Below are 21,082 nucleotides of genomic sequence, written 5' to 3' on the forward strand. Positions count from 1 at the left end.
GCCTCCAACACGGGAACGACGCTGCTTTAATACCATTTTTAAATAGAACATTCATGAATGTAATTAAAATAATGCCAAAACCAAACCCAACACAATTAACGTTTCTGGTTATGGCCCAAGATCTGATTTGTGCTCTTCATTCCTAGGGCCTTATCTTACATTTACCCAGCCAGCAACTTATTTTTCTAAATATTAATTTTAATAGCAATTCTTTTAATTCTCTTTTACATTTTCACATCCATGAAATATTTGAAACCAATCACATTCCTTGTTACAAGTCTAGAAAAATGTATTTAAGTAGCCATTACTGCACACGTCTCTTTAAATATATAAAAAAAAAAAGACTATGTTTAATCTGTTTTAAAAAACAAAACACAGTGAGGATACAACTCTAACCCTTGGCAGCAACAGTTTCTAAGCGGTAATGGCGTGCCACCCTGCTGAGGGAGACCCCTCAGCCTCTCAGGCTGGCCATGGCGGGTGAGAGGGGAACCCGGCCAGCTCCCGGCCCGGCTCTGCTGGGTGCCGGTGGGTGCTCTCAGCAGGTGCTTACATCCACTCACAGCATCAGGAGCCACTCAGAGTCGTGCAGCCACAGGTTTCTGTACAGGTATCCTGGCATCTAACACGGGGAAAAAAATATTATCATCAAAATGCTGTAAATAACACTGTTAAACTACTTGTTTTGCTTCATTTTCCTTGGTCATTGGGTTGCACAGCATTTCAAATAAAGGAGATTCAAAGCTGCAGTGAATGACATCAGAAAAAGTATTGTTAAAAAAGCATTAGGTTTCTTATACAGAAAAATCTAAGGAACTACTAAGGAAAATACACTACATCTAACATATATGCATTGTCCAAAGTTAATTTACAACTTGAGAACCCCTTTTCAAATTCATTAGAGAACACTTACCAAACATGTCCAGGATTTTACTAACAGCCTCTTGATTTACATTGTAAGTGAATCCATTGGACCTGCAGTTAAAAGAAAAAAAACCTGTTTCTTCAATGACTATTTCCTATTCCAGACATTTTTATACAAATAAACAACATTTTCATAATTACATCATATTTTTCATCCTGACAGCATACATATTAAGGACATGACAGACTTCTAAGCAGATTGTATTTTAGGAAGTTATGGTTTCTTATCCTTCCCCTTGGTCACAGTCCCCATGAATCTCTTTTTCCTTGTTTTTTATTAGGGACAACTGCAGGAAGAAAATGTTTGTTTTCAACCATATCATTTTCAAGACTGTCTTTCTGAAACTGAACCGAATCTTCAGTTGATGTCAAATTCTGTTGCACTAATTTATTCCTTTTACTTGAAAGGGCAATTTAGCTATAGACAACTATTCAGCACAGTGATGTGGCAGTACTCTGTGCACTTTCCAAGAGCATTAAAAACCTTAACCAATTCATTTCCTGAACAGAGGCATAAGAAAGTAGCTCAGGGCCATCAGCTGCCAACTAAGTTCTGTGAAACACTCAAGACAATGTGGGGACTTGTTGTATCAGGGACTTCCACGGTTATACTTTTAAATACAGTGAGAAGCACCACAACACAGATTAATTTGATAACAAGAAATGCATGTCACTATTTTTGTATAACAATAGTTGGGTTTTAATCTCGGGCCTATAAGATATGAACTACATAAAAAGACTTTATTGACTAAACTTTCATTTAGAAACCCTCTAAAAATTAGTAGCATTCCCGATTATTTCTTACATTGCCTCATGAGGCTTGTTTTAATACACAGAGTAACTCTTCTTTTAAAAATAAGCAGGACTGTTCTCTTTGCTTATCAAAGCCTTGGAGGAAATTTTGAAATCCAAAAGGTAAACCGAGTCAGAAGCAGCCTACTGGCAAATTAATGAATTTTGTTGCTGGGTCCTACAGGAGTGTTTTCACTATGAGGGGGTGCCATTCATCTTCTACAACATGTACAGAAAGGAACTACCTGTGTCTTCACCACGACTCAGGTAAATCCAAACAACATTCATCTGACTGATCTCAGGCTGTTCTGCTTCATACTAATAGCTCAGTCATTAAGAATTGCCAGTAAGACCACACACTGACTTCTGCACACCAAAAATCCAATGCTACTTACATTTTCTTCTTCTTCACTGCACCTAGTTGCACAAGAGCTGCTAAGGCATTTTTCTGCATGTCAGAAGACAGTGCTTCATAACACTGCGTATTCCCTACAGAGAAACACAATTAAAAGTTTTATCACTGTCCATTAACAGGCTACACTTGTAAAATCATATTGCATAATGACTGTACACACCCTTCTCAAGAAGTTGAAAAACAAAGTTGCGGACTCCAGGTATAAACTGCTTCTCAGTAAAGACTTCTTTTGTTTCCTTTGAGAGGTATCTGAAAATTAACTAAAATTTTTTTTTAAATTAGCACTTCTTTTCTTTTGATCATCAGCTTGTTATGAATTACAGACGTGTCCTCATAAGTAATGCTGTTACACTTTGAGAAGTGTAGGAGAGGAATTCAAAAGGTATCATTACATAAAGCATCTGAAATTTTTATTACTGTTTAACAGGCATGAGAATCCTAATATTAAAATGTGATTCAGTATTACTATAATAGTTACCTTAGACATTAATTTAACATTCCTGTTCTCACAATCAAAGCAGTATATTTTTCTTAAAGCAATATCTGTTTTAGAGATGGGAAAAACAGGGCAAATCAGTACAGTTCATCCCAAGTCATACAGCAGATCATGAACAGATTCCACTAGGTTCAGATGTCTACAGTCGTACCAATATTATGCTGACATACCCAAGATTTTAGCCTCCTCTTTTCACATACATTGCTTATTACAGGAATGTAAGTGTTCAGTCTTATTAAAACCTTGGAAAACCAAAAGACTTTGAAGAGATATGGATGCAGTTAATGACTCCCCAAAAAAGCTATCAGATACGAGATGCAAACTCATTTCCGCACCTGGCAGGACAGCCCACGTAAAATGAATTAAGCAAGAGCTCCTTGTAAGAAAGAACAATCAAACTGGTAGCAGCACACTCCCCATGAAGCTTATACACCCACAGTGGCCCATCACAGGGATCCTGGGGCAAGGGTGGTGTTTAAGATACTTATTACTGCTATTTTGCAACTCTTGCACTCCCCAACCATGAAAAGTATCTATTTGTACTGCAGAAGCATCACAGCTCTCCTAGTTTCCCTATAAAACACAGGACAAAAAAGACAATTTTCTAAAGAACTGCATACCTGATAACCTTCCACAAAAGGTCTGAACATAGTTGACAAGAAAGATACTATAACACTTCCTTTGTCAGTAGGGTAGATTTCCTGTTGACTTGTTTGAATGGCATCACATTTTGTGAGTAGAAAACATCCTTCTTCAAAATCCTGGGAGAGAGAAGCGTAACTGAAATTTTAACATCTACAGTAAAAGTGCAGCTACCTTTCCCCACAAAGTCAACAACAAAAACAACACAACACCACTTCCATTTCTGAATTCAGTTCTCAAGAGACTCAACCCAAAACTTTCCTACATACCAGAAATAATACCCTTATAAAAAGGCAGCTGGAACATGTTCTTAAACACAGCAGTATCTCAATCTGCAACACGCCTAGAAGCAAAGAAATCAGCTGTGGCTGCTATTATAACAGCCAGCTTGAGCTCCCTCGGGATTTCGTGAGAATAGGGTCAGGTTCCCTGGTTTAGATTTTTTTTCTGTGGGTGTTACTTATTTATTTTTAAAGTCAGGGTTTGCCTTTATCTTATGTCCACTGTTTGAAATAAATGGTAATACAGTTCACTGACCTGCCCGCTACAAAAGATGGCCCAAAGTTACAAATTATGGAAATGTCAACGACAAAACCATTTTACTGCCAATATCAGTATAAGGAGGAGGGGGCACAGAACAGACACACACACACAGAAGACGAGGGGATGGTACACAGACATGACAGACACATGGACGACTAGAGGGGCAGGTTGTGAAGAGATCCCTTAACATTATAGCAACTCTTCTCATCTGACTCCAGTGAAGTCAGTCATAGCCAGTCATCTTCATGTTCCCTACTTGGTTTCAGTACTTAAAAAACCTGCAAGAGTCAACAATTGCTAACAATAAAAACTAAACATAACAGTGCCAATCAGCCTTTGAAAAAAGGCCCAATTCTCCTCCATATAAAAATCTATGATATTTTAATAGAGTTGCAAGTCTTGACTATTCTTATAAAAATTATACTTATCTCTTTTTTTAATTCAGGAAAGATCACAAATATCACCATCCATTATCTGGCCTTAGCACTGATAAAAATCACATTTGATCAGTTTTAAATCCAAATGAAATCTACATGTGGATTTGTCAGTTTATACTGAGTGGGTATGAGACATTTTTTCTACTAATGAATTTATGCTCACCTACATTTCAAGCTGGCTGGACTAGAGCCAGCTCCAACCCAGCAGATGTATGTAAACTGACACATCAAGTGCCACAGGAAGCAAAGCGCTGCCCACAGTTTTCACAGCTTGTGCCTGTCCAGCTGCATTAGGAGAGCACAAAGACATACTGAGCCCTGTACTAAGGCAGTACCAGGAACAATACTGGCTTTGTCCAAGTAATGGTTGTATGGGGCGGGGGGTGAAACGAGGGAAAACTCTTCAAGCAAATAGGATGCAACTAGAGCTTCCATAAGACTCTACAAGGGACACTGTTACGCCATTAAGAAAGTTCTCACTTCAGAAACCTTCACAGGCTGCATTGCCTCAACTCTGTAGAAGATCTTGGCTGCAAAAATTTAAATCAGGTTTTACTATAAGCACTTCCCACATAGTGCTCACAATGTACTATCTGAATCTACACGAGGTAAATACCAGTAATAAAAATCTAAAAGGGCTCAATCATGAACCATCAAAATATTAACATTTACTAACACACAGGAACATCAAAACATTCAGAGTTCAAGGTATAAGAGGAACATTATAAACACTACTGTATTATAAACACCACTGTAAGAGGTGTTTTAAGAGGAACATTATAAACACCACTGTATAAACACTACAGAGTAGATGCTGCCATGCTGTGCAGTCAAGGAGCGGTGGGTACAGAGCTGTACTTTAAGAGACAAGGCACTGGGTGTTTGCATAGTCCTCTGGTAGCCCTGCCATCACAGACCACACACATAGACCTACACAAAACAACTGATCACAGCTGCACTAGAAGGAATATAAGCAACCAGAGGACAATAGGTACTTAAATTTAGAACTGCATACTCTATTTGTCAAAGATAACAAAGGTATACAATGGTTGATCATTAATTGGTACAATACCTATAGTTTAACTTCCTGAAAGAGCAGCAGTGCCCCTCTGCTACACAGTCTGCAAGAGTTTCTGGGAAAAATTATCCTGGTGTACCCTCAATGAGAATTCCTGTTTGTTTCTGAGCTGACAGAACATATCCACTCTGTGACAGAATTCAATTAAATCTAACCCCATTTTTCTTCACAGCCTAAGGTCTCTTTCATAACTGCAGAGCAAGAAGACAGCATTTATACTTCATTTAAAAGACTACTTTACAAATATTTTTTATATTTATGCTGGAAGACTGTTAGCTTTACACAAAAAAAGCCAAACTTCTGCTACAGTTCATTTTAATAGTTCAGAATTGGGCAATTTCAGGATTTTTAGTTTTTTACTGGAGTGGGGGGGAGAAGATTGCATATGCAACCTTGTGGACTCAGACAATGATTTGCAACTAACCAAATGGCCCCATTTTAAAGTTCTTCCTCCCACTTACAGATCAAGTTGGTATCACTGCAGGTGTTTATCACAAAGCACTTGTTCAGCAGAGCCCTGAAATCAGATGCTATTTTAGTTGTTGTATTACCATCAGTATTTTTATATAAAGGATGTATTTACCTTCAGTGAAATGCCAGGAAAGAAGATGAACTCATCAGAAAAAACATCTCTCAGGAAGCTGAAGCAGTTATAGACTTCCTCTGAAAAAACATATGGTACTGCTGTTTAAAAACTTAATTTAAAATATCCCAGTGAAAAGCCATTTAGAGAGAGTACCTACTTCAAACAAAATATGGACTTGACATTAAAAGCACACATACATATACAGCAGAAACTACCACAACAGAACAGCAAATACTCAAAGCACTTGACTCAGTTGTTACCAGAAGGAAAGAGCAGGGGGTTGTAGCTTCTCAGAACATGCATTAAATACCACATAATCAGCTGCTGCACAAAACTAAGGTACATATTCTGAAAAGTTTCTTTAAGAGCCAAGTACTGGAAAACATTGAAATGCTTTGGAAACAGTAGTAGGAAGAGAAGAAAAACTGAGAACTGGCTGCACTGTATGCAAGTGTAATTGCATAATGAGCTATGTATAATTTGTAAACTAAAAAGCTGGTCTGCTGAACACCAACAAAATAAGACTTAGGAACTGGGATCAACTCATCCCTCTCAGCAGAATATACTAACTTTCAAAAGTATCAAAGAGTAAACAAACAAAAAAGGCAAGCAAAATACCCCCATCCCCTCCCAGCACATCCACCTTATGTCATGGGACCTTTTCCAGATAATGGTCTCAGCTCCCATTAGCAGTCGCAGGAACCTGGCAGTGCAGTGACAACGCAAGGGGAAAAGCCAGCAGACTCTCAGAGCTCCCCAGACGTACCTTTTCTGAAGGTGCGCGTCATCTGCAAGGCAACTGCCACCAGAGACGGACGCACAAACACGTTCAGCAGCTGGTTTCTGTACGTGGCACACATGAGGATGGCCAGAGCACGCTTAAAGACGATTTCCCCTACAGCTCCATCTTCCACTCCTTTGTCATTTAGGACCACATGGCCATCAACAAGTCGAGCAATGTTGGAATGCAGAGCAAGGCCAGACACAACTGCTTTTTTGGCACACAGGTTATCTAGCAGGAAAACACAACACTCGGGAAAATGCAAAAGGGAACATAACTCTATTGAAACAGCCTAAAATGCACCAGTATTTCATGAAGTTTTATCACCAAAGGCCAATTATTACACCAAACGTTCAGTTAGAGAGATGTTCTAAAATAATCCATACGAGGAATTGGCAGCCTAGGCATAATATGAGATGGAGAGAACAAATTTCAGACATTTCTGTAATTAAAGCACTTTAAATTCTTCTACTTGCTATCGATGACAAATACTTTCTTTGTCTCTGGGACAAGTATTCTGAGCCTCCAAATAAAAGAGGATATATCTGTTTGATGGATACATTCATCAGTAAGGAAATGGAGACAATACCTTTGTTTAGGCATTTCTGGCACTACAAGCTTTGAACCAAATGCATAGATCTTTATAATGTTTTTCCTTAACTGTCATATACAAGGAAGGCCTCATCCCAAATTATGCTCAAAGAAATCCTAACATAAGTATCATTACATCATATACCTGCTCAAAGAGAAACCAGACTGTACTTAACCCCAAATCTCTTCTTGTTTCATAAGACAATCCTTTTAAAATGCCTAAAGCAAGGAAGTGTGTGGTTTTATTGGGGTTTTTTTAAACAAAGTTCTTTGAAGGCAGGCATACGTTTCACAAACCTGTGGGCTTTGGTCAAGCTTTTTTCTCGTTGTGACACACTGCAATCTTTACTCAGATAAAGAACAGCATCTCAGGTCTTAAAAATACACTTACTTCTTCAGAGTACCTTGCACTTTAAATGGTACCAAAACATTCCCTGCATTAAATGTGAACTCTGTGGCAAGCAAGGAAAGAAGCAATAAAAACCTCTTATTGAATGTTAAAATATATTTTACCCATTCACAGCACCACAAGCATATCAAATCAATATAGCCTCTGACAGAAAACAGAAAATCATATCCTTTCCCCTTAACATAGATTTCATGTAGAATCTCCTTGCATCTAATCTGCTCCTTCAGCCTACTTTGTTCCAATTTTTGCTAAAGCTCCCAAGTTTCTCAATGCAGTAAGAAGCAGAAGTCTGAGTAATTTTGCAGTTCCTGTTTTTAATATAAAATTTCTAACAGCCAAGCAAATGTTCTGCCTGTAACAATCAACCAGCATGACAAAGGCAGAAACAACTAGCTGTTTGGTGATAGAAGAATGTACAGGGTACCTGTAGTGGCTGATTTTGTGACATTGCCTTTAAAGTGTATTTGTTCTTTCAAATTATTGAAAAGCCAGAACAAAACAACAAACCCTGTTTCTATGCAGCTGATACCTAGAGGAGGGCCAGCACACTCCAACAAAATCTCCTCAGTTGTTATCATTCCTCTATTTCATGACCATGGCTATTTGCTATTCCCTGACTATGTTACAACTCTACTAAAGCAGAAGTTTATTCATTGTTGGTAAGAAAATAAACAAAATACCTAAGCAAACCTGAATGTGGTACGTTTTTCAGTTTACTGAGCCATAAGATTCTAAATTATATTTAAATATTGCCACGAAACTCTTCCTTTTACCAGGCTGGCAGAGGCAGACCTTTCCACATTCACTGCAGTGCAAATCCTTGAAAGAAGTAGTTTTCTTCCAGATATGATAGAGTTCTGTTATAACTGTACCCTGCTCCTATTTCTTTACTGAAGTAGTGAGAGAGATCCTTGATTATACGCATGACTACAAAAGCAAAGATCCATTGTTTAAATCTGCCTACAGTGAAAAGGTAAATGCCCTTGCATAACATTATTTTCCTTTGCTAGCTTTACCACTTACATCCTAAAGCTCTAAAATTAATTACTTGTGTCACCTTGGCTCACCAAGAGAAGTTTAAAACAATTGTTCAGAAAATTTTGAAGGAGAGTCAACCTTTCAGCATACAATATATACATATACATTATGTATATTAAAAAGAGAGAGTGTGTGTGTAGAAATATATAAGTAAAACCACCAAAGAAGCCTTCGCATCAAAAGTCATCACTGTTTCTGGGGATAAAATGAAATTTAAAAATAAACAGACAACTTATAGTTTTGATTTTCTCTCACCCATTTGTTTCTGCTAGTTCTCTGTCACAGTAACAACTTACACTACAGTCAGTATCAAGCAATAAAGATAGCATTACACCAGGTTGACTGCTGCAGATGTGGTAATTGCCTGTGACTTACATAGGGTTCAGAAAGACACTAGGCAAATCTCAGTACTCTAATATGTACCCTATAATGTCCCCCTCGCTCCACACTTCAAGATATAACAGTAAAATACCTGTTCTGCTTCCACCTAACTGTTTTTCAAAGTATTATCTTCTACAGGCTAAGTCAAAACCTGTCAGGTCTTAGCATTATTTTTAGCCTATCCTAAAATCCATTTACAACTCTGAGGAAAACGTTCTGTAAAGTTGTCACTATACACTGCTTCCACAGAAACAGATTTTATCCTTCATAAGCAACAAAAGGAATAGAAATAACACTTTCTCCGCGTACCAGGCCATTCAATGAATCCTCCAAAAGTCTGTGTTAAGCCTTTAAGCCACAGGGTCTTTTCTATTAGAAGTTCAAAATCCATGGCTGGCAAATTCTGGAGCAGGACAGCAGCAACTAGCACCCACGGGCTCAAAACCATGTTTTCTATTTGCAGGAGTTCCATTTTATAAGCTACATCACTGACAAATTCTTGGATATCCTCAGATGGCTTTTGGGGAAGATGCCTGAAGAAAACAATGCAGTTCAAGGTAAAGAGCTCCAAAAACTGAAATATAAATCACACCTTTCCTGACTTCTTCCATATTGCTCCCAGATCCATAACTACTTTACAGCACCTAACAGCTGGGGAGTGATTCTAATAATGTGCCATGTAGAGCAGAAGTACAGAGCAAAACATTAGTAGCTTCATGACAGCATTTGAAACACAAATCTCTGTGTTGATGCTGTATACTTGCTATCTTAAAAAAAAATTCAAAAGCATTGTTTTATATAGCTACAGCTCCCAGGCAGATGATCACAAAACAGTTTGCAGTAACAGAGCAAGAATGGAGACAAAGGCATAATTTTTAAATGTCAAAATCACCAAATTCTCAGAAAACAGAGCTTTGCTTGGCTCACACATCATCATTACAGTTTAAAATGGCATCTTCCTGACACAGTACAAAGTTACACAAGTAACAACCTGTTTCAGAGACACCCAATTACAAGCATGGTAAGCTTCTGCTTAGACAAAATGGGTTCAGCAGTCTAAATAGCCCAATGGAGGGGAGGTGAGAGAAGTTGAAAACAAAGTATAAGAGAACATCTTAATTATTTTACATAGGTGAGGACTAAACAAATGCTTTTCCTATGCATATACCATGGAAAGATGTGATACCTGGGAACCAAATTGTATGGGCACCGATTGATTCTACCAGATGCCAAGGTTCTAAGTGATACCGGCTGTCCAACGTAGATATGTATGGTACCAAAATTGTCACTGAGTATTCTTCTGGCTTTTAACAACCCCTACAAAAACGGGAAGAACAAAACTCAAATTTTGGTGCTACAGGGTGTGTATGCATCCACCTATGCTTTGTTCTTAAGGAATTTACATACAGATGTAGATTCTTTGGGCTTTGGGACTCCTAGAAGTTCATATGCATAGAGAGATTCTTCTAATATTCTCTCATAGCTGATGCTGATGGGAACAAGGTACGTGTCAAAGACTTCACGTTTAAAAAATGGTTCCATCACGATGCTGAGAAGACCTGCAAATTGAAAAAAAAAAAAGAAAAAAAAAAGTGAATCACTTATCTTTTTCGAGAAGGGAAAGGCAAATGCAATTTAACTTTGAAAAATATATCTTCAAATTTTAAAAACTGCTAATAGGTGTGCAATGTACCTTTTCTCTCTTCAAGCAAGCAGAAGCACAAGACATTGCCCAAGCTTTAAAACAAATGTAAGCAATGCATTTGGCCAGCTATTTGTGCTCTTTTCAGCAGCACTGCCCGGCACTCACACAGCATCTTCTTTCTAAAGATTCCCCATTACTTTTACAGTTAGCTTACAATATTTCTCTGCTAGTCAGGGGATGCCTATTTTCTATAAAGAAAAGGTGAAGAGTTATGCAATTAAGCACACAACAGGGCAAAGGGAGAGAAAGCAGTAGAGTGCAAGAGACTGTTATTGCCATTCTTCGTATGGCCTTGGAACCCCAACCATAGTGTTTTCCGCTATTCTGAAAGACCTCACCAATTTTTCACCACTTTAACATCCCTTCCTGTCTGAAGAACTTACAAAGCACAAAGCCACTAATGAAAACACTAATAATAATGAAAAGTGGCAAGTTTTCAATAAACCTACCAAACTTTGGAGTCAAAGTCTTGGCGGTGCGGCTTCTAGTCCCTTCAAGAAAAAATTCAATTGGGGCATAGCCACTCTTCAAAAGTAAAACAAACAAAAAAGCTGGTCAGAAAAATAAAAACATTTCTTCTTTATTGCCCACAAATAGTTTTAAGTAATTAAAATGTACCTAAGCTTTTTTTACTGAACGCCATGCATGTCTACCTTCAGTCATCTCTAAACTTATATTCATCCACTGTATTTGCCACACCATATAGTCATATTAGCAAAAATATTGTGTCTGTCATGAGATATGGGCACATGATCCAAAGCAACCGATGAGCAGCAATTTGTTTACCATCTACTGCCGAACTATAATAACGGAGTGCACACATGCCCTTCACTTACAGCAATTCTTCGGTAAGACGCATTTAATCAGATCACAGTGAAAACTTCTAGTCACATAGCTATAACATTGTGCACACTGCACATGAATCATTCCAACAAAGTATTTCTTAAGCATATATTTTGAGAGTTCACTAATTTATTTACCCTTAACATGGTTTTTACATATTCAGCAAACACGGCCCAGTAGAGTCTGTTCCCACCAAAGGAACGTCGCATAAAAAAGGCACCTGCCCTTCGTAGCAGCTCACCAACTATTTTCATTCCTAGGAAATCTGAAAAGTAATCAAACAAAGACAAAACCACATACACAGAACTTACAGGTTAATATCAACCAGCAGAATCAAACACTTTCTTTAATATACTGATTCAATGATCAGAGCAAGGAAGATCTCTTTCAAGGATCCTGTTGCTGCAAATACCTTTATTTGCTTCCAAATTGTCTAGCAAGACTTACATAGACATAAACGGCATATTATAATAGGCTTTTGATTTTTTTTTGTTAGCAGCATTCACTTAGAGCAATTTATTTTTGTAATTTAGATGGTCAGATTTCAACTATAATAAAGACTAAGTTTTTGAAGTATGTTGTCTCACTCATCTTCAGAAAGATCAGTTACCACTGAATGTATCCTAGAAGACACTGAAATTAACTGACCAATTACACTATATTACACCATTTGTGATCCTGACTCATCACTTTGGGAGGTGTACACCAAACCAGCTAAAATTTTTTATAGTTTTCTAGTTTTAAGCAACTATGGTCAATGTTTAACTTGTCAAAACCAAGGAAACAACATTACAAATTTATTAGGGAAGCATTTAAAATAAGTCTATGCAGCAGTTGGCCATGTGCTGTTTCCAGCTGCAACGCAGTCAATGATTGCTTTGAAGATGTCATATAATGTTTCACACACACATATATGTGACATATATATATAAGAAAAAAATAGAGTAAAAGAAATTGGCTACAGGACCCTGGGCAGCAATAGCAGCTGTCAGAGCTTCCCATGTGCAGAAGTCTATCTCTTTCCTTTACCCTCCTACTAGCCTTCCTCTCACCACAACATAGACTCTGTCGCCTCTCTTACTTCCACTCTCCTGCTGTGTACTCAACCTCCCAATCAGGATGCTGGCTGCATGCACAGTGCCTCTTCCCACCACGCTGCTACTACACAAACTGGGACCAAAACACATCTTTTCACATACCTCAAGCCCACACCACCTCACCAGCTCTGTGCCAATGTGTTGGGGGGGTGTGTGCAGCGGAGGTTTGGTACTGAGGGAAGTGGCTACAGCTCCCCCAGCTCCAAGTTGGACCCACCTCTGTGCCAAGGCCAAGCCAATTAGCTATGGTGGCCGTGTCTCTCTGATAACGTATTTAAGGGAAATCTGGGAGGAGGAGTTCTGAGGGAGACACTCAGGCAAACACTGAGGTCAGTGGAATAAAGGAGGGGGAGGAAGGGCGGGAGGTACGCCAAGGCAGAGCCCCCTTGCAGCCCATGGAGGATGCAATGCCAGAGAAGGTGACTGTGCCCAAAGAAGCCCAGGACTCTGTGGGAAGTCTGCATTGTTGTAGTTCAGTGCTGGCAAGACTGCAACACATGGGAGGGACCCACACTGGAACAGCTCGGATCAGCTGCAACCCATGAGAAGGACTTATGTTTGAGAAAGTTCATGGAATACTGTCTCCTGTGAGAGGGACACCATGCTGAAGCAGGGAAAGAGTATGAGGAGTCATCTGCTGAGGAAGAAGGAGTGGCAGAAACAATGTATGAAGGACTGACTGCAACCCCCATTCCATGCCCCCTGCGCTACTGCAGGAGGAGGAGGTAGAGAAATCAGGAGCAAAACTCAGCCAGGGAAGAAGGGAGGGGTGGGGGGAAGGTGTTTTTAAGATGTGGTAAAGCCTCTCACTGTCCTGCTCTGTTCGTTAAGTGTTGGTGTTGGTGTTTGAATTAAATTGATGTTCTTTTTCTTCCCCTAACAAGTCTGTCTTTTGCCTGTGCCCATAATGGGTGAGGCATCCTTCCCTGTCCTTATCTCGATTGCCGAGCCTTTTGTTGTATTTTTCTCCTTCCCGTTTCTGAGGGAGAAGGAGTGAGCAAGCGGCTGCACAGTGTGCAGTTTCCCTCTGGGCTCAAACCACAACAGCCTCTAATCTGACTTGCTCCCAAGACCTGAGACAGAAACATGACCCCAGCACCAGCTAGATTCCTGCTAATGTACTGTATGAGCATGTACTCTGATGTTACTTGCAACTATTTACCTTCCCTTAGCTAATCCCCATAGGTCTTTCCATATGTTGCTTGAAACCAAGTGATAACTAATAAATTAGGGGCACTTACCATCTACATCAGGAAAGCATCTCTGCAGTCAGCATTAAGTACCACTTTGAGAGTGAATTTGTAAACCGAATCTTGTGAACATCTAACACAACATGCAGTAGATACAACTAGAACCATAAAGAACTGTGTTTTCTCCAGAGAAATTTAATACACACATGCAGCAGTACAATCAAGCGGCAAGCCTCTAATTCTGAAGAACTTTGACCCCGAAACACTTTAAAAAATGCTAATTACTAAAAAAATCCCTCTAAGCTAAGCAAATAGTATCTCAAGATACTGATTTTGAGGCTCCAAACTCAAAAAAGGCTCTAATCCAAAAGTCAGCAAAAGATTACACTGATACCTACGTCAGCATGTGCACAGATTCTGAACAATACATGACAGGTGAGCAGCTGCAACACCTTGATCAAGGCAGCTATGAGACTCCAACTTCTGAATTCACCAGAATCTAACATGCATCACCCAGAGGCAAGGTACCACTAACTAAAGAAGATCAGCAGAATCTCATCTTCCCTGGAAAGCACATTCTCCCAGCTTCTGTTGATTATATACTGGTTTTCCTAACCTCCTGACTGGAAAAGTAGACTACAGTAGAGTAGTAGGTTCCAGATCTCTTCTAGCTTTCTTGTGCACATTACAGCACTGCACCAGACCTGAGGTTGTTGTCTGACTGCTTAGAAGACCTGGTTTATACCTGAAACTTCCAAGATTAGGTTTCTCTGTTAAGTGCTGTCAGGGTTTGGATTTCCAAAAAGCACATTAACTTAGAAGATATTCACTGTTAAAGTCTTCAAAAATTGTTTCCTGCAAATATACTGGCTTCATCTGCTTTAGAATTAAGTATGTCCAAAATCATGACCTCTGATGTGAAATTTCATTTCCCAGCTAGCTCAGTTCTCAGCACTTCACACAACAGAGTTCTGCCAATCCTTCAGGGGTATCAGTCACATCATCAACAAGCCCAAGGTGGCTGGCACTTCATATCTGGCTACTATGACTGCACTTAAAACTGTACAAAGTATCACAAAGGGTTCTGCATACACACTAGCTCTTGGGCAACTTTTCACCTGTTCCCAGGCTGAAAAAGCAACATAGAAATCTTCTTCAAAACACCTGTCTTTGCCCCAACTTTGGGTCTACAGACTTCTGGGTGAATTTGCTACGAAAAAAATTCACCTTTAATTGGACTCAGCAGCAATGGGAAGCTTTCAGATGCTGTGAGCATCTCACCCAAAGAGGTTTTAACAAGACATATTTGGAATAGAAGTTAAACACACCTACTTATAGTAGCAGTTACCAGACTCCTTGCTACCAATTCTCTGAATCCTGAAAATATTGTTAAAAGAACATACTTGCCTATTCCTGCAGCAATAACAGGCAAAGCCAAGTCATACGTATATAGCAAATAAGACAGCATCAAAAAGTCTACGTAGCTTCGGTGACTGGGCAGCAGTACAACTGGATGCTCCTGAATGGCGTGTTGCAACTAAAAAAAAATACCAGCACAAACAATATTGTTCCAGTATTTACAGACTGACTGTTGAAATTTGCAGTACAGAACTTCACAGGGCTTAAGGCAAACAGAAGCTGATTTGTTTGAGGGTGGTTTCTCTGACCACATACGCTATACCTTTTTCAGCATGGAACCACAGGAAATTTGGAGCAGTTGTTTCCAGACTAGCAACCTGTGGTTCACAAGCATTACAGGACTCAAAAGCCAGGGCTTGATAGTCTAATTCAAATCCCTTTTGATGGGGATGGGAAACCCAAAAGGGGTTGTCAGGTCTGACATCACTGTCTTCCAAGGAATGTACTGCACCCTCCAGAACAGCAGCATCCTGCAATGAAACAGGGGGACAACAGCTCCCCAGGCAACTGAGGCAAATTTAAAGCATTTCCTGCCTCAGAGGGGCACAATGTTTCACCATTCTTGGCTGTATGAAGGTTATGCAGAACAGCCAACCCACTCAGCCACATAACATTAGGTTTTCACCCCAAATTCAGCTAAATGCATTATTAAATGCACAGTATCAGATAGAAAAACTCTCACAGTGGCTGATCTAACAAAATTGCTAACACATGGTATTCCTTACCATAGGAAGCATTTAGAAAATGTACAAAAAGTCCTGCTGACAGTTTGCCTCTAAAATACTTACATATCATCTGTCTTTCCCCTCACGCTTATTAAGAAATGAAGTAACAAACACAAGTGCAGTCTTTTTTTTTTTTTCAAAAGGTATTTTTCATATTTGTTACTTGGAGCAAAGATTAGATCCTTTGTCCAAGGGACTGGTATTTGAAAATACTGTAACTTTTTTTTTCCCCCCACCAGTACTCACTCTCTGCATTCCTTCTTCATTCACACAAACTCTCTGGAAAAGCTGTTTAAATATTTTGCTCAATGTAAATGCAAAAAATCTGACAGCTCCTAATTGCATACTGTGGCCCATCTCATCCAGGATTTCCGTGGCTTCTTCTTGAATAATATCAGGTGATTCTCCCATCTCTTTTGCTAACTAAAAAGAGAAACAAAACAAAATAGCAGTCAGATGTTGTTCCCTTCTCTCTGCCCACGCACACCGTTCTATGTGCCACAACAATTATGCCAGAACTACTGCAGCAGTCCAGATTTTATTTTATGTGATAGACATGCACCTAATCATACAGAATCTCTTTGGTGTCAGCCAACAAGAGAAAGCCAAGTTAAACCTGTTCAAAATCAAGAATAAGCTTAAATGTCAATGGTGGGGGGGAGAAGAGTGTGCAACAATTTTCCCCCCCCCAAACACCCCATCTGAATGTTTTAACCTCTAGCATCCTCAGATGAGATTTAAATTCAAAGAACATTTCTTATATTACTAATCTGAAGAAGGCTGTGTGCAATTTTGACTAGTAAAATGAAACTTGTGTTTGCAGGGATATTCACAACGTAAATCTCTGAAGTGCATTTGGGTTAGATTTTAAGACTTGGCTGAAGAACCTCAGCCCTATCATGCTTCAGTTTCTAATGTTACTAATTTATTGGACTATCTTTCAAACTACAGCTGTCATATTTGACGAGGTCAGAAATAATCACCTTTTTTTCCTGCTGCCACACAAAGCTCGTCTGTGTTCAATGCATGTTGTCTTACAGCTCAATCTCCAGACTCACCTGCTTGATAACATATTGAACTTGCTCTGACTGGAGAACAGCACTTTTAATAGCGTTTGGCTTGCAAGGTGAAAGTCCCTTGTAGATCACAGGAGTATAACATTTCATCGCGTATCTCAAGTCACTGGACAATCGTCTTTCCTCCAAGATATCTTCAAACTCATCTCTTTTCTTTGACATGAGCTCTTTCTGCTGGGAACATACAAATAAAGAATGAGACACTGTCTCTAGCCATTCAGTGGTCTGCTTGGCTACAGTACCAAAATAACGGCACGCAATACTTTTGCAATCTTTGGGGTTTATTTTTAGCTTTCTATACTGTTTGCATTCCACACTCTGAGTGCATGAACAAATACTACCCGTTTGGAACAGTGCTGCAGAAAGAAACTAAAAAGAAAAGGGGAAAAAAAAAACAAAACAAAACCTCAACCCTTTCCAACTGCAAAGATCCTCAAATCACCCTATGCCACGTTACTTAATTCTGCCCAAGAGGAAGAAGTTGAGAAAACGCCTGGGCTTTGAAAGCTAAAGTGCCTTGCCTCCAGCCTCTCTGTGATTAATAGGTATTAACTAAAATACCTCTGATTCTGACTCTCACAGCTGCATGAAGACAATGCCATAATGACATTATAAAAACAATCATTAACACATAAAAAAATAATCCCTGCTACTTTCAGTTGCATCTGGGACTTTAGTGATTTGTGCTGGCTTTCACCAAGCCTGGATATAAGGTACATAAAACACAGGCAGGAACAGACAAAAAACCCCACATAATCAGCCATGTGAAGATCGAAATGCAATATAGTACACACAGAGGTAAAAAGAGAGTATAGCCTCTGAGTAACCAACACTACTGCTAAGCAGGAAAACAAAAGGTACATCAAGAACTAATTGTGGATCTGTCCTGCTGCAGAAGTATCAGTGACAAAACTCTTCCCCTTAAGTCAGTAGGTATCCCCTGTGCTGGAGAGAGATGTCTCCTATTATCTTCTAGAACACCACAGTTTGTATGAATGATCCCTCAGTCTTTCCAAAACTGAAAATGTATTACTCTAAACTTCAAAATATCAGCAATAGCCACCAGACAAGCAAGGCAACTGGAGCAAGCCTCTGTGAAACACAAATAGGAAAGTATTGGTTATGATCAAGCATATTTATTAGAAGAAGATGCTAAAAATAAAAATGTTTATGACTTCCTCTATAGCATCCCTTGAAGGGTAGCACAGGCATCCCTTCCATTCATTCTTCCTCCTCTCCCTATATACAATCTGTGCAGAACCAGTCTGATAATGGAAGGGTAAAACATGTTGTTTCCTGAGCTCTTTCAGTAACCTCTTCTGGTGTTGAGAGGTAAGTCTGGCCAGCAAACATACAGAACACCAGGAAGAGATAAGGAAAATGCCCAGCAGTGGCGGCTGGGTTTTCAACCTTGGGAGAGGGAGTCAGGTTTCACTGCCAGCTGACCACAGCCACATCAGCAACACTCTCAAAGCATTTGACATTTAAAGTAGAGAATAAACATTTAGTTCCTGTCCATTCATCGAGACAAGATAATGTGGCAAAACAAACAAAAAAACCTCAAAACAGGAATATCTCCACTTAAGAGCCACAAAAACAATCCTTCAAAGCCTCAACTGTATCAAAAGCCAATTTCATTTTTTCAGAGAACACAAATCCTGCTATGATGTTTGACCTTCTCATATTCTTTTCCCCACACAGTATAGTCAAATTTGGATACCATCCTTCTACTACAGTAGGTCATCTAACTTTTCTTCGCACTACCGTAATTTAGAGAATTGTCCCACAGTAACCACAGAATGAACTCTCCAGGGACTTTTAAAAAATCCTATACAAGGTATCAAACCCAGGCCCATATTAATTTAAAACTTTTAGGGTTTTTTTCCTGTATACTTTAGCATTACAGTTTTCAATCTTTCCTCTTCCACAGCATTCAACTAGTTGATGTTTTGCAAGAGCCAAGTAAGCTAAGAACTGTTAAGAGGACTGGAAATACTTTGTATTAACCATCTGTTGTCATTGATACCTTATATCAACCCCCTCGATTAAAAATAAAACAGAAAAAAAATCCTTTATGCTCTGTAATAGCAAAAAAGAGAGCTCAGAATAGCATCAGAAATTATTAGTTGTCTCTAAATATACACCTACTTAGATCAGTATGCAACAAGTCATTGCTCAGAAAATATAAGCAACATTTATGTCAATTAGCAAAGTTTAAATCCTGCAATGTGCAACTACATGAAACCCAGACAAAAAACCCCAGCAATCAGCTCGGATATCATCAGCCACATCAGCAAGCACCGTGCTGCTACAGCCATTCCCCAACACAACTCTGGCAACCAGTTTTGTAAAGGCCGCGGTCAATTGAAAAGTCACCTCTCCACTACTGCTCCCCATTTGATGTCTCCGGATTTGACATGCAACTGATTTCTCTCTGTGGCAATAGTTATTTTCACGCCCCGTACTGAAGTAGTGCTGAGGGAGCCAAAACACCCACTTTACCAATCGCTTAAGAAGAAGAATGCTGCTTTTGCACATTATGGCCAAACTGTTCCTCCAGATTCAATTGCCTGATTGAAAGCACATTTAGAAAATACACTGTTGGAAACCCTGACATCAGAAAATTCAGTTACGTGCAGTGTTACTGCAACATCGGTGAAGTACAAAAGCAAAACAGCAGGAGCCTGGAACTCCTCTCCTTCCACATAACCTTTCATAGCAATAAAACAAGGGTGCTCATGATGCACTTGGGATACCAACGTACAGCCAAGGAGACACAGGAGAGGAGTGTGGGAATCTCCGCCAAAACCAGGAGCTGTTTCCCCCTCTTCCCCAGTGCAAGCAGAGAGGAGGGGTTAGCACCCCACGCCCAAATCTCCTTGTCTGAGGCTGGCATAGGAGCCACAGAGGAAAAACAAGGTCAGTGAAGTAATTTCCACTGTGTAATGCAGGAAAACCCTCTTTGGCCACTCCATCTCCGTGACAGTTTACTAGTGCTGAATTCGTTGTCGCTGGCAGGTTCTGGGGCAGCCGCGGGGCAGCCTGGCGAAGCGCCCAGTGCTCAGGCACCTGCTGCCCACCCAGCCTCTCTGCCAGGCCTGGTCCCAGCACTGCTGGACAAAATCTCTCTAAAGAGTCCCAGACGCTTCCAACATTTTCTAGGCCAGGTGGCGTTTCACAGCGTATCTGAGGGGAAAACCGGCACTCGGGATCCGGAGCTGTGACTGTCGCGACTGACAGAACTGGTACTGTGGAGGCTAGGCTGGCTTGGGGCCCGCAGCGGCTGGGGAAGGTGAGCTTCTGAGGGGAAACGTCCGCTTCCCGCTTGGCCGCGACCTGGCCCCGCCGGGGCCTGGGACTGGCCTCGTCCCCTCCCGAGTGCGGCAGAGCGCAGCCCCCGCTCCAGGGCCGCGCCGCCGCCGCCTGCCCCCACCCCACGACAGGGGTAGGGCCTGGGAGGCTGTACGCGACACACCCGCGCCCAGCAGAAACCCTAGAACCCCCCCCCCTCTGGAGCCCCAAAGCGGGTGGGCGGGAGGTCGCGCCAAGTGCCGTCACGCTGCTCCAGAGTGAACGGACCGACGCGGCGCGAGGGTGAGGCGGGCGGCCCCCTTCCCCCGCGTCGCCGCTGCCTACCGAGTACATGGGCGCCCCTCGCCGCGCCCGCCCGGGCGCTGCTGCTCCCGCCGCCGCCGCCGCCGCCGCCATGGTCCTGCGAGCTCCGCTGCGCCGCCCCGCGCCCCGCTCACCCGCCCTACCCCGTCGCGGTAGCCTCCCGCCCGCAGCCGCCGCCCGCGGCGCCCATAGCCCCGCGCCGCCCCGGCCCGGCTGCCCGGTGCGCTGCGGCAGGCGCGGGAGAGGGCGGGGAGACGGCGCGATGGGCGGCGCCATCTTGGGGGCGACGGGAGCCGCTG

At 41.0% G+C, this 21,082-nt stretch overlaps 1 protein-coding gene across 2 annotated transcripts; it reads right to left on the reverse strand.

Annotated features, from left to right (window-relative positions):
• Nucleotides 1-177: 177 nt before the first annotated feature.
• Nucleotides 178-21,074, reverse strand: GNPAT (glyceronephosphate O-acyltransferase). 2 transcript variants are annotated; one of them, XM_074896700.1, is made up of 16 exons: nucleotides 20,805-21,074; nucleotides 17,151-17,339; nucleotides 16,339-16,515; nucleotides 15,356-15,485; nucleotides 11,799-11,926; nucleotides 11,268-11,343; nucleotides 10,521-10,672; nucleotides 10,300-10,430; nucleotides 9,423-9,646; nucleotides 6,680-6,925; nucleotides 5,911-5,990; nucleotides 3,248-3,388; nucleotides 2,292-2,391; nucleotides 2,112-2,205; nucleotides 914-975; nucleotides 178-622 (listed from the first exon to the last, which is right to left on the reverse strand). In XM_074896700.1, the coding sequence occupies exons 1-16, from the start codon at nucleotides 21,057-21,059 to the stop codon at nucleotides 579-581; spliced, it is 2,229 nt and encodes a 742-aa protein (XP_074752801.1). In that variant the 5' UTR covers nucleotides 21,060-21,074; the 3' UTR covers nucleotides 178-578. The 2 variants fall into 2 exon arrangements, with proteins under 2 accessions (XP_074752801.1, XP_074752800.1); XM_074896699.1 differs by having other exon boundaries at nucleotides 17,151-17,342.
• Between the last annotated feature and the right edge of the window lie 8 nt (nucleotides 21,075-21,082).

This window comes from Athene noctua, chromosome 1, assembly GCF_965140245.1.
Source record: "Athene noctua chromosome 1, bAthNoc1.hap1.1, whole genome shotgun sequence".
In the NCBI taxonomy this organism is placed as follows: domain Eukaryota; kingdom Metazoa; phylum Chordata; class Aves; order Strigiformes; family Strigidae; genus Athene; species Athene noctua.

Bases quoted from the DNA above. Each gene is read 5' to 3' on its own strand.
- GNPAT (XM_074896699.1), bottom strand. From the start codon at position 21,059: ATGGCGCCGCCCATCGCGCCGTCTCCCCGCCCTCTCCCGCGCCTGCCG. The intron at 11,927-15,355 runs GCAAGTATGTTC...ATTACTTTTCAG, and splicing joins TGTTATTGCTGCAGGAATAG to ATTTCCTAGGAATGAAAATA. The intron at 10,673-11,267 runs GTAGGTTTATTG...TTCAATTTGCAG, and splicing joins GACTTTGACTCCAAAGTTTG to GTCTTCTCAGCATCGTGATG.